Below are 12430 nucleotides of genomic sequence, written 5' to 3'. Positions count from 1 at the left end.
CCCCACAGCTCACGGCAACGCCGGATCCTTAACCCACTGAGCAAGGCCAGGGACCGAACCCGCAACCTCATGGTTCCTAGTCGGATTCGTTAACCACTGCGCCACGACGGGAACTCCTATTTTTTGTGCTTTTAACATGACTGGGTGACAGCGTGCCCAGCAGCCTGTGGCGCTCAGGTGCCCTGGCAGGCGTGCGGACTCAGCAGCACCACCCACAGCAGGGAGGGGGCGGTGTCACCCGGGGACCCGGGCCCTGGTTTCAGCGGGGCTGCTCTGGCTCCTTGTTGCTTTCCTCCCCAGCGCTTCTGGTTGCAGCCAGGATGCATGATTTCCGGAGGACTGTCAAAGAGGTCATCGGCGTGGTCAAGGTGTGCGAGTCCACGCTGCGCAAGAGGTGGGTGCCTCCTGCCTCGCGGCTGGTCTCCGGGGTGGCCCTTCCTCCAGCCCCGTGCGGTGGACCTGCAGCTCACCCAGCAGGAAACGGGCACCGGCCGTGGCCTTGCCCGTCCCCTGGTCGGTGCAGCCTGAGCGACCGCTCTCCCTGGGGAAAGACAGGCTCAGACAGAGGGCCACTGCAGTGGGGCGGCCGGTGAGCTCCCCCTTCGGGGTGCCGTGTTCACGGGGTCGTTGCACGTGTTCCCCAGGAGCCTGGGGCGCTTGGGGCTGCTTTCCCACCGAGGCCACGTCCTGTGGCCGTTTTCAGAGGCAGGACTTGATCTTGCTGAGTGAAGACTCTTGGTTCTCTTTCAAAGCTCTTCCCTTAGATGTTTGGAAGAGCGTGTGGGGTGCAGCCAAGAGGCCACGTTGTCGAGGATTGGCCATGGCCGGGCTCGCTGCACCCCGGAAGCCCTGCCTGCTGGGCCTCGCTCCTCTAGGGACCCCTCTGGGTCTAGCAGGGGGAGCCACCTGGGTGCTGTGCCCTCTTCTCCTGGGGACCCGAGCTTCTGGTGGATGGAGGAGGGATTGAGAGGCTGCCAGACAGTCCCTAGGCCTGTGGCCACCGCACAGGACACACCGTGTGCCGGGTCCCCGTGTCTGTCTCAGGCTCACGGAGTTTGAGGACACCCCCACCAGTCAGCTGACCGTGGATGAGTTTATGAAGATCGACCTGGAGGAGGAGTGCGACCCCCCCTCGTACACGGCCGGGCAGCGCAAGCTGCGGATGAAAGAGGTGAGCCCACCCGCAGGCCCGGCTGGCCGAGGGTCTGTGTCCACGCAGAGCTTGTGGGATGGGTGCTGAGCTGGGGGGCGCTGGGGTAGGCCACACTGGACTCAGGCAGACCGGGCCCCAGCCCGTCATCAGCTGGGAGGGTCCCCCGCCCCTCCAGGGCCTCTGGCGCGGAGTCTCAGGGAAGCTGCCTGCCCGCAGGGCCCTGTTGTCAGCATGTGCCAGGCGCTGAAGCCTGTGGCCCGTCGTCACAGGTGGGGGCCCCGGGCCTCAGCTCTGTCTCCCAGCGCCCGGACGCATGCCGCTGGTCAGCCCGGGGGAGCAGCCCTGTGCTGCAGGGCGCTCCATGCCAGGCAGCTCTCAGGGCCGAGAGGCCCGCGAGCACCTGGTTTCACGCCTGGTCGCTCAGTCGCCCGTCCTCTTCCTTTCAGCTTGAACGAGTCCTGTCGAAGCAGCTGGAGGAGGTGGAAGGTAACCGGCTCATCCTCCTGCGCAGGCGCGTCGGGTCGTTCCAGGAGTGGATCTCCTGCCGACTCTGCTTCTGATTTCGCTGCTCCAGGGGAAATTTGCAGCTACCAGGACGCGATTGAGATCGAGCTGGAGAACAGCCGGCCAAAGGCAAAGGGGGCCCTTGCCAGCCTGACCAAAGACGGTGAGTACAGCCGTGTCGCCCCGCCTGGTGGGTTCGCCTCCCCACGCCCGGGCCTCCCCGCGCCGTGCCAGGCGCCAGCCGCCGTCTCAGGCGCCCCAGGGCCTCACTCGATCTCAGCGGCCGCCCGCTGCCCCGCGGGGCCTCGCCAGGCCGCAGGAGCGCTCTTGGCCAGGTCCTTGTGTGCCTGGCTTTCATCCCCCCATGTGGCCTTCCGTCTGGCTTGGGGCACTGCCCCCATCGTGCCCTCCACCTGCCGTCTCTCTCAGGCCACCCAGGACCGGCTGCCGAGTGGACGTTGGTTCTGTCGGTTCTTTGGTCTGGAGGGGGTGCAGCCTCAGGGTCCCCTCCCTGGGCTCTGCAGCCACCCTGCTTGTTCTCCGGCGCCCGTGCCCGCCCGTCCTCCTCCCTCCGTTGGGTTTTCTCCAAGTCCAAGGCCACCTGCAGTGCCCTGGGTCCCGGCCACGCCGCCTTCCTCTTCACTGCTGTGTCCGTGGAAGGTCCCGGCTCCGAGGTGCTGCCTTTGTGTGCTCACGTTCGGGGCCCCGGCGCCGCGTTGAGAGCCTCTTGGTTCGTCTCTGGAGCGTGTCGGGTCCTGGGCGGCCGGCGGCTGTCACGGCCTTTACGCCCGTGGAGCCCCGCGTCTCCCGCTGAGACCAAGCTGAGTCTTGGGGGTGACAGCGGGCGCGTCGCCAGGCTCCCCCATGAGGCCTGGTGCTGCCCGCGATGCTGCGGGGCTGCAGAGAGGACACGGCACTTCTGGGTCGGGAGACTCAACCCGTCGTTTTCACGGGCGCCCGCATCCAGCCTGCCTTGGTCCCGGGGGCTCCGCTTGGCCGGACGGTGAGTCCCATCCAGGCCCAGAACCGAGCCGAGTTGTACCTTTTTTTTTGGCCGTGGCCTGCAGCAGCTTGACGTGAGACCTCCGTCCCCAGACCAGGGATCGAACGCAGGCCGCAGCCGTGATGGTGTCGAGGCCCGACCCCAGAGCGCCAGGCGCTCCCGCGGTCGCATCTCACGGCCTCGCCTGCTGTCCCTCGTTCCCTCCTCTCCGCCTGCGGGTCGGTTCGCTGCCTCTGTCTCTGCTGCCGCCCTCCCGGCAGCCTCCTCCGTGTTCTCAGCCCCCGGGCCCCGCCGACCGGTGTGCTGCTGCAGGGCCGCTGTCCTGGGTCGGGTCCTGTCCGCCGCCCGCCGTCTCGCGGGGTCTTTCTCGGATGCTGAGGGTTGAGTGAGGGAGATTGGCATCGGGACGCAGGGGCTCTGGTCTCTGCCTGCCACGTTCAGCTCCGCGATCCCGCCGTGGGACCGCGAGCGTTGCTGTCCCTGCTCGCGCCCTCTGCTGTTGGTGGCCGGGTCGTCGGCTGGATGCCCCACTCTGGCCCCTGGGCTGGGCGCCCGCCCCCCACGTCGGCCGGGTTCGCCATCCTCTCACCCGCAGGGGTGGTCGCCGTTTTCCGGCGGTGACTGGCCTGTTTGCGGCGCCCTCCGTGGATCCGCGCGTCCGCTGCCCCAGCGGCCGGCCTCCCTCAGCCATGCGGCCGCGGGTCCCACGGTCCCTCTGCGTGGCGGCGGCGGCCCCCTTCCTCTGCTGATGGGCCTTTCTGCGTGGCCTTCTCCAGACCTTGGCGAGTGTGCGTTTGGGTCCCAGGGTCTCCTTGGCCTGACCACCCCCCCCCCGCCGTCCTCTGTCTCCTGGACAGTGGCTGGTCGTGCCCACCAGCCTCGTTTCGGCTGCCGGCGGCGCTCCTGCGGTCTGGGCTGAGCTGACCTGCCGCCGCCTGAGCCAGTCTGGGAGCCCCAGCCCTGTGGCAGACACCCACCTGGCGAGGAGACGCAGCGGCCGTCCTTCCTCTGGGGGTGTGGCATGTACCCACGCGTGGCCAGGGGTGGGCCCGGTGGAGGGGCTGGAGGACGTGAGGGAGCTGGGCACATGGACGGGGGTGTGCCCGCCGTGAGAAAGGGCTTGTACGGCATGAGGGGGTGTGCATGTGCCCTGCTCCTCCCCGGTGCCCCCAGCGGGTTGCAGTGAACTGTCTGCTCAGCGTCACCCTCTGCGGTGCGGGGGTCCGCACCTATCCCCAGCCCTGGGACGAGGGCCCTGGAGTCCCTTCTGGCCTTGGGCTGTCGCATGTAAACACTGGTGCGTTTAGGTCTGTGAGAAGCTACCCACTGGGTTCCGGCGGGGTCGTGTTGGGAGTGTGGCGTCTGCCGTGCCACACCCCTGGCACTGACTGTTCTTGGAGGTGGGAGTGGCCGCTCCTTGTGGCCTTTGTGTGCCTGTCACAACGCAGGGACGCGCTACTGTGACCTCCACGCCCCACGTTCCATCCGTCCCTGCGGGACGTTGCGGGTGGTGTACGTGTCCTGGAGACGAGTGTTTATCAGACGTGGGTCTCTGGGTAGGTCCTGGGTGGTCTTGCTCTCTTCACGGTGTCTTTCAAAGGTGGAGTTCACACCTTCTGCAGCGTTTGATGCACCAGTGCTTTCTGGACTCTGCTTTTAGTGTCCCTTCGGAAGTGCCCGTCTAACCAGAGTCCCAGCCCTCCTTGTTCTTCCTCTGAGACGCTGGCACTTGCAGCTGGTACATTTGATCCACTCTGAGTAATTTCTGCATCAAGTGCGAGGTGCGGGCCGAGGCCCACTCACGGCTGCATGTCGGACGCCCTTTGGGGGCAGACGTGTCTTTGGGAACGTGTGCCCTTGCAGCCGGTGGGGGTGCTGCTGTGCACCAAGCTGGCGCCCTGCTTCCCGCCTGGTTAACAGGCGGCGTGTGGAATTGTGTCCCCAGGCTCCGCTGAGGATGGCACGTCCAGCCCGTTTGGTGAGGAGGACGCCGAGGACGAGGAGCTGGAGGCCGCCGCCAGCCACCTGAACAAGGACTTTTACCAGGAGCTCCTTGGCAGTGGCATTCCTGGCAGCTCAGAGGCAGCAGGAGGCCCCGAGGGGGGCGTCAGACCCCCTGCCCTGGAGTCCCTACTCGGCCCTCTGCCCACAGCAGCCAGCCTGGGCATCTCAGACTCCATCCGCGAGTGCATCTCCTCCCAGAGCCAGGACCCCAGTGAGTCCCTGGGGGCTGGGGGCTGCCCTGCCTGTGGGAGTGGAGCCACTGCTTCTGAGGGGGTGCTGGGAAGGGACACTGCCAGCCCCACTGCAGGGCTGTGTGAGCAGCCAGTGCCCCCAGCCGTGCTGACCCCCGAGTGCCAGCAGGCTTGTCCCATCTCTAGGACCCCCGTTGGGTTGGGTTGGGACTGCTCCTCACACTTTGGGAGGCGTCCGTGCAGAGAGCACCTGCAAATCTCGGCTAAGAAGTCATAGCCGCCACATGTCACAGTGGGGCCACGGGGACCACCTGGCGTCCCCTGCCTGTCCCTCCACATCCGTCTAACCTGGCAGTGCTAAAGGCACCAGCCCCACTGGTTGCTCGGGCCTCACTTGCTGGGCTCCAGTGCCCGCAGACACAGACCCCTGGCGGGGGCAGCTGCTCCTCCCCTCGGGGGGAGGCGCCCGGAGGAGGGCGCGCAGGGCTCCGTCGCACTGCACCGCGAGGGCAGGCCCTCTGGATGCCAGGAGCCGCTGCGGGGGCAATGTGCCCTGTCGGCCCAGCCTGGTGATGGGCACTCGTGCACCTGCCCCAGGGGCGGGGTGGACCGGGGGAGAGGGACAGCGAGGTGTGGCAGGCTGCACCGCAAAGGGGCTGCTCTTTGAGTGGGACCTGGGGCCGGAGAGCAGCTGTGTAGATGCCCGAGGCAGCTGGGGGCTCGGTGACCCGGAGCAGGCAGAGGCCCCTCTGGCTGGAGCCGAGGGTGTGGGCGTGGGGCAGGCCTCAGAGCCACAGCGAGCGCTTCTAGGGCCTTGGCCACGGACGGGCTCACGGCTCACAGCGCTGGGCCGGAGTCGCCAGGACTCAGCAGGGTGGATGAGGGGCAGCAGCAGGAGGACCAGTCCCACCTTGGGGCAGGTCGTGCTCTTGGCCCTGCTGTGGCAGGAGGGTGCTGGCCGACGGGTTGGGGGTGTCCTGAGCCTGGGCACCCGGAGCTCCCGTGGCCCCTCTCCTGGGCTTGTTGATCGGAAAAGCTCCACGCGTAGCAGCGTGCGAGGCAGGGCGGCTCCCCTGTAGGTAGTGGAAGCCCTTGGCCACTGCCCAGTCCCGAGGTGGCCAGCTGGGTGTTGACCCTGAACCACAGGCTGTGCTTTCCTCCAGAGGACCCTTCTGCAGACGGCGAGCTGGACCTCAGCGGGATCGACGACCTGGAGATCGACAGAGTGAGCGCCGCGTGCTCTCTGGCCCTCCCAGCGCTGGGTGGCGGCCGTGGGGGCCCCCTGTACCCGCTGTCCCTGCACCTGGCCTTGGCCCCCCTGCGGGGTGCGGGGCATGTCTGCGCGTCCCAGAGCCCTGGCCTGTGGGCAGCAGTGTGCCCGGCAGTGCCGTCCCCTGGCACGTGGGAAGCCTTTCTCCAAGTCGCCACTCGTCACCTTCGGCCTGGGCCCTGCACTCTGACTGGCCAGGTGCCTGTGCCCGTGGAGCTTGCAGCTGCCCAGGGTGGGCGGGGGCATGGGCATGGGCGTGGTTCACGGGTGCCGCCCCCCGGGCTGGCCTGGAAAGGCCGGGTGATGCCGAGCCCTCGGCCAGGTCTCATGCGTGTCCCCTCGTGGGTCGGAGGCCTGCTTCCCGACCAGTGCGTGTGGAGGGGAGCAGGTTTGTGGCTGGGACCCGAGCGTGCCCTCCACGGGATGCTGTGCTCTGCTCCAGTACATCCTGAATGAGGCGGAAACCCGTGTGAAGGCCGAGCTGTGGATGCGCGAGAACGCGGAGTACCTGCGGGAGCAGCGGGGTAAGCGCCCGCCCAGGCGCCCGGACCCGAGCCCCTCGACCACCCCTGCCCGGGGGCGCTGGCCGTGCTGACCCCGCTCCTTGGCCTTTCAGAGAAAGAGGCGAGAATAGCGAAGGAGAGAGAGCTGGGCGTCTACAAGGAGCACAAGGTAGGCCGCAGCCTCTGCCCAGGACCTGCGAGCGCCTGCCCGCCCGCAGGAGCCCTCCCGGCCCCGTGACCTGGGAAGGCCTGCGTGAGGCCCAGCAGGGACGGGTCTGCGCAGGGGGCTGTGGCCGGGTTGCAGCTCCCCGGCTCCAGCGCTGGGCTGACTGCACGCCCCGCACCTGCCTCCTGCCCGTGGCGGGGGCTGCCCGAGCGCCCTACTCCATGGAGGGTGGGGCTCCCCAGTCGACGCAGGTTGCTCGAACCCTCCTGTTCCCGGGCTTGCCTGGCCCAGAGCCCACGTCCTCGGCGGTACCTGGCAGGGTCACAGCACGGGGCCCACAGGAATGTGACTTTGGTGTTTCCCTCCAGCCCAAGAAGTCCTGCAAGCGGCGGGAGCCGATCCAAGCCAGCACAGCTGGGGAAGCCATCGAGAAGATGCTGGAGCAGAAGAAGATCTCCAGCAAGATCAACTACAGCGTGCTCCGCGACCTGGACAGCAAGGGCGGCGGCGGCGGCCAGCCCCGGGGGGACGCCGGGCCCCAGGAGAGGGCCGGCGCCAAGAAGCTGTCCCGGAGGAAGAGGCCCGCCAGCAGGAGCAGGGCCAGCCTGGTGACCAGCGTGGGGAAGAGGTACCGTGCGGGGCCTTCACCTCTCCCCTGCGTGGCCCCCTGCTGCCCTGGAAGGGGGCCTGGGCGTGAGGTCTGTTCTGGGCCTGGCCCATTCTCCGTCCCAGGGGTCTCTTCTCCAGGGAGGGGTCCCCGTCACCCGGCAGACCCACCGTCCTGCGGGGCTGGGGCCGGGGCCGGGCAGCCCCCAGCTAGAGCCTGGCTCCTGGGAGCACTGCTGGGGCTGGGGACTCACGGGTCACCCCGGGGAGGGGCAGTGCCCGGCGCTCTGGGGCTGCCCTGCCCGGCCCCGGCCCCGGTCCGCTGTGGTTTTCTAGCCACAATTCGCCCGAGACGTGAAGACGTTCTGGTTGGCGGGTCTGCTGCTCTCGGGTGGAAGTAATCGTTTTTCGCGATTTTTGTGGCATTTTTTCTGTAGCTCGCCTGCCCCGCTCCTTCCTCTCAGGTCCCCAAGCCCCCGCATGCTCAGGTGCCCATTACAGCCTGCCTCCCTCCAGGCGGCTGGTCAGCCCAGTCCTGTCCCAGGGACCTGGTTGGCTTGTCTGCCAGTGTCCCCATGTCCCCTCTGATGACAGGCACAGGAGTGGGCACTGGGGGGGGACGTCTGCCCCCCTTCCTAGGCAGCGCCCCCCAGCCTGCTTCCTCGCTCTGTGGGCATAGTGTGGTCACTGCCTGTCCTCTAGGGCTGTGGCAGGTAGCCAGGGGACCCCGAGCCTTCTCCCTCCGGTCCAGCCTGGCCTCTGGCGAGGTGGAGCGTGGGTGCACCCCGAGCTGTGGCTCGTGGGGCCTCGTCTGCCGTGTGGGCAGCAGTGCTTGGCGTCTGCTCCCCGTGCACGGGCTGGGGGCTGCCCTCCCAGAGCCCCGGCCCTGCCCGCCTGTGTCGCTGAAAAGTTGCGGGTGAGCCCTGTCTCGCCGTCTGGTGGTGCCCTCGCGGGCGTGGTGTTTGCCGTCCTGACCTGATCTGCGGGAGCTGTGCGGCAGCCACGTCCTCCGGGGCCGGGGGCCGAGGGTGGAGCGTGTTCTGTGGGCCGCATGCAGGACACGTGGATGACTGCCAGGTGCTCTTGTACCAGCAGGGCCTGTGACCCCCTCACCCCGCTCCACTGGCCGCCATGCCAGCCCTCAGTGGGGCGCACCGTGGCAGTTGCCCGCCCGCCTCCTGGGTTCTGGGGACCCTGGCCTTCTCTGCTGGGCCTCAGATCATTGCCCCCATGGCTCCGAGCTCAGGTTTCCCCAGGTAGCAGGTGGGGACCGACCGGGAGAGCAGTGGGAGGTTCTTCTCAGGCCTGCCTGCAGACTGCTGGCACCGCTGCGTTGGCCCTCTCCTCCCTCCAGGCCGCCCGCCCATCCCCGCCAGCGCGGGTCTCCCCCGAGCCCTGCGCCACCTGCTGCTGAGGTCTCACCCCTGCTGTCAGGTGTCCCCCCTGTTGGAGGTTGGAACAGGGTCTGAGCAGGAGAGAGCAGGCCCCTGGAAGCGGTGCTGTGAGATGCGGCTGCTGGGGGTGGGGGGCAGCCCAGGCTCTCAGGCTGGAGGGGCGGGGCAGGCTTGGGTCTTGGGACGCGCCTCTCCCCCCCTCCTCTTCCCCTCCCCTCCCCTCTCCCCTCTCCTCCTCCCCCCTCCTCCCCCCTTCCCCCTCCTCTCCACGGTGCTCCCTACCCAAGGCCGGCATGTGGGGTACACAGAGGTTCCTAGGCCGGGGCTGAATTGGACCTGCAGCTGCAAGCCTGCACCACAGGCACGGCAACACCAGATCCCAGCCACAGCTGTGGTCTACAGAGGCCAGCAACGCCGGATCCTTAACCTACTGAGTGAGGCCAGGGATCAAACCTGCCTCCTCATGGATACCAGTCAGATTCATTTCGGCCGAGCCGCAGTGGGAATTCCGATTTTCGTGTTTTATCCTTCGTCACATGTTGACAGGCAGGCAGCGGTTCTGTCCGGAAAGACTTATCGGCCTGTGTAGTGGCTTAAGTAATTTGATTTTTGTTACCATCATGTAGAAAGAAGCTTTTATACAAGAGTCTGCGTTTCTGACTTCTTCTGGTGACCCCCCCGCTCCTGGCACTGTGCCCGCCCCGCCTTGGGTGCAGTGCTCACCTGGACTGGGGGCTGGGGGGGACCTCGGCTCTGCCGTGTCTGTTGGGCACACGTGTCCCCTGCCCAGCCTTGGGCGGGGCAAGGACCGTGGAGGGAGGGACCATGACGGCAGGGTGGTGTGACCAGAACCTCAGAGCACGCGCCGTCCTGCCCTTTGGCTGGAGCACAGGCCTCAGGACGGGGCCCACGTCCTCTTGGCCGGCGGTGCGGCCTGGCTGAGGCCGCCGTGCTGTGCTCTCTTGTAGGTTGAGGCCGATGGTGTCCACGCAGGCGGCTAAGAAGGCGGCCGTTGGAGAGGTGTGTTGTGTGGACCCAGCTGGCCGGGGGGCCCTGTTGGGGGGAGCCCCTGCCCCCAGGGTGCCAGTGTGCACCAGCCAGCAGCCCCCCGGTGTCCTCACGGGAAGAGAGGCCCAGGGCTGGGGTCCAGCCTGGTCAGGGTCCTGGTCTGCTCCAGGGGCCAAAGGGCGAAGCAGGGAAGGGTGGTCCCTGAGGGGTCCCAGGGCAGCTGCCAGCTCCGTCTGCGGGCGGGTGCCTCCCCCAGGCGGGGCCTCGGCAGGGGGGAGGCTTTCCAAGGGTGGGGTCGGGGGGAGGCTGCGGGGCTCAGGGGGTCCTCACCGATGGCTCTTGAAAGGTGGGAAGGGTCCCCATGGTGCCTCACGGCCCGCAGCACTGCCCCCAGGGGACTGGAGGGGTCCCCAGCTCGCCCCTCGCCCGCAGGCCTCGCCACCAGGTCCTCGCTCCCTGGCAGCCGAGCCCGCCAGGCCCACGGCGGTGGTGGTGGAGAGCGGGCCTGTGTCGTACCACCCCGAGGAGGACGCCGACGAGGAGGACGCCGACGAGGAGGACGCCGAGCCCTGCGTCAGCGCCCTGCAGATGATGGGCGGCAGCGGTGAGGGCCCTGCTCGCGTGGGCCGGGGCCGGGGCCGGGGCGGACCGCTCGCATGCGGGGGGCTTTTGCCGTCTCAGGAAGGGCCGAGGGCGCTGGCCGTGAAGGCCGTGGGCTCTGGGCTTGCTGGGAGGGCTGCCCGCCCGCAGAAGGAAAGGGCCCCGGGCCGTCCCCATCACGGCGGTGGGGCCGCGCCCCCAAGGCCTGACCCTCCTGGCGCTTTGCAGATTATGGCTGTGACGGCGACGACGAGGACAACTACTGAGACGGGCCCTCGCCGCCGCTGTGTCCTGGTGCTGGACACCACCCCGCGGGTGTCTCACGAGGGACCAGGCAGGGCCTCTGGGGCCAGGGCTCATCGGGGAGAGCGCCGGACTCTTGGTGACAAGCTGGGTGCTGCCCTGCAGCTTTGTCCGCAGCCACACGTGGCCTCTGTGGCTCTTGCCAATGCGACCACAATTTGAGTCACGTGAGGCGTGTTTCCGCCCAGCAAGGGCCGGGACCGGTGTCCGTGCGTCTGGTCAAACAGACGTGGGTCTCACAGCCCAGGAAGCCTTGCCGGAGGCGCCGTCCTGTCTCCGCGAGAGAACGAGCACCGGGCGGCCTGGCCGCTCGTCCTCGTGCGTGGGGTCGGCTGCCCTGCCCGCCCCCCGCTGTCTGAGAAGCATTTTGCCAGCAGCCCTCCTTTTGCTGGTCCAGAACTGGTCCCGTGTCTCCAACTGGAGTTCCCGGCCAGGCCCTTGTGCCCCCTGCTGCTGTCTGGGCCCGGGGACCACGTGGGTCGATACCAGGAGCCCAGAGGCTGCCTGGCTCCAGCCTGGCAGCTGCTGAATCGAGTCAGTCCAGCATCCCTCAGCAGGCACGTGCACGGTGGCCCTGGGTGGCCTGCGTGTCCGGCCTGGGCCAGAGAGCTATGCGCGAGCCAGCATGCCATCCTACACGGGGTGGTGGGCAGAGGATCCTCGGGCTTGGCAGCCCTGCTCTCGACGGTTCCTGCCCGCCCCGAGCTGCCCGGGCTGGGCCTCATCATCGGAGGGCCCGGGGCCATCTGGCCTTGGCTTGGGCGGCGCTGCCTGGAGGTGTCCAGGGAGGGGGGCGGACGCTCTGTCCTTCGAGGCCCCAGCCTCGGCCGCCCACCCTTACAATGGCATAGCCTCACCCCACTGTCTTCCTGGGGCCCAGCCCCCGCCCCCATCTCCTGGGGTGGGCGACCCCCTCCCAGAGTGCACCAGCGTTGGCGGGCGGGGGTGGGGTGGGGTTTTGAGGTCTGTGGCTCTGCCCCTCAGCCTGGACCCAGGAGCCCCGGAAAGCTGGAGCGGAAGGTTGGTTTGGTCAAACAGATTGTTACTTGAGCAGAAACCTGTGTCTGTGGTCTGTGATTCTCTGGCGGGCTGAGGTGGGGGCCGGGGGGCGTTGCTTGGTGCACGATGGGGAACCACCTCTTCTGGCCTCCTCAGCCACATGTCCCTGGGCCCGGGCCCTTGTGGGCTGGGGGTGCTTGGGGAACCTCCAGGGGGAGGTGGGCCTGTGGCTGGTAGAGTGGCCTTGTCGCCCAGCTGTGCCAGGCTGCCTTTCAAGAGGGAGCCCTGTCTGGATGCTCGCACTAGGCAGCCGGGACGGAAGGGGCTCTGGTGGAGGCGTGGGGGGCTGTCCTGCAGGCACCACTGCCCCAGAGCTTTGCAGAGGAGGGGATGGTGCTGCCCAGCCCAGTAAGATGCAGGCAGGTCCCTGAGTGGGCGGGGGACAGGTGCCCAGGGTAATGGGCAGGGCTCAGGCCCAGAGGTGGTATGGGAATCCAGCTGTGCTTTCCCCACCCTAGGGACAGAGGGATTGTCACACTGGGAAAGGAGTCTGAGAGGCAGAGGGGCTGCAGCAGGGAGGTCTGGGCGCAGGTGGTACCCAGCGGGGGGTGGGGTGGAGGTAGGAGCCAAGCCCCAGGACGACCGGGGCTACCTCTGCACCCTGGCCACAGCCCCTGGGGACATGCAGACCTGTGCTCCTCCATCTCAGGTCGGCAGGCTTCTCTC

At 68.1% G+C, this 12430-nt stretch overlaps 1 protein-coding gene across 23 annotated transcripts in view; it reads left to right on the top strand.

Moving 5' to 3' along the window:
• The window catches only part of BRF1 (BRF1 RNA polymerase III transcription initiation factor subunit), a 67131-nt gene extending 55369 nt beyond the window's left edge, over positions 1-11762 (top strand). For 15 of the 23 annotated variants that reach the window (XM_084967114.1, XM_084967112.1, XM_084967116.1 and 12 more), the window contains 12 exons: positions 301-394; positions 1045-1171; positions 1600-1639; positions 1728-1820; positions 4606-4875; positions 6019-6080; positions 6568-6649; positions 6742-6797; positions 7163-7422; positions 9763-9814; positions 10235-10406; positions 10631-11762. In XM_084967114.1, coding sequence (XP_084823240.1) covers positions 301-394; positions 1045-1171; positions 1600-1639; positions 1728-1820; positions 4606-4875; positions 6019-6080; positions 6568-6649; positions 6742-6797; positions 7163-7422; positions 9763-9814; positions 10235-10406; positions 10631-10668 — 1346 coding nt within the window. In that variant the 3' untranslated portion in view covers positions 10669-11762. Of the gene's footprint in view, positions 1-300; positions 395-1044; positions 1172-1599; positions 1640-1727; positions 1821-4605; positions 4876-6018; positions 6081-6567; positions 6650-6741; positions 6798-7162; positions 9392-9762; positions 9815-10234; positions 10407-10630 lie in introns of all 23 variants that reach the window. The other 8 variants (XR_014809371.1, XR_014809370.1, XR_014809374.1 and 5 more) reach the window with 1 other exon arrangement.
• Positions 11763-12430: the final 668 nt, after the last annotated feature.

The sequence above is a fragment of the Sus scrofa genome, chromosome 7 (assembly GCF_054392235.1).
Source record: "Sus scrofa isolate SSC_HxYL_T2T_F1_AM1 chromosome 7, Sscrofa_HxYL_maternal_Yorkshire_Landrace_v2.0, whole genome shotgun sequence".
In the NCBI taxonomy this organism is placed as follows: Eukaryota; Metazoa; Chordata; class Mammalia; order Artiodactyla; family Suidae; genus Sus; species Sus scrofa.
The sequence above is the reverse complement of the archived record's forward strand: the minus strand, read 5'-3'. Positions and strand labels throughout refer to the sequence as shown.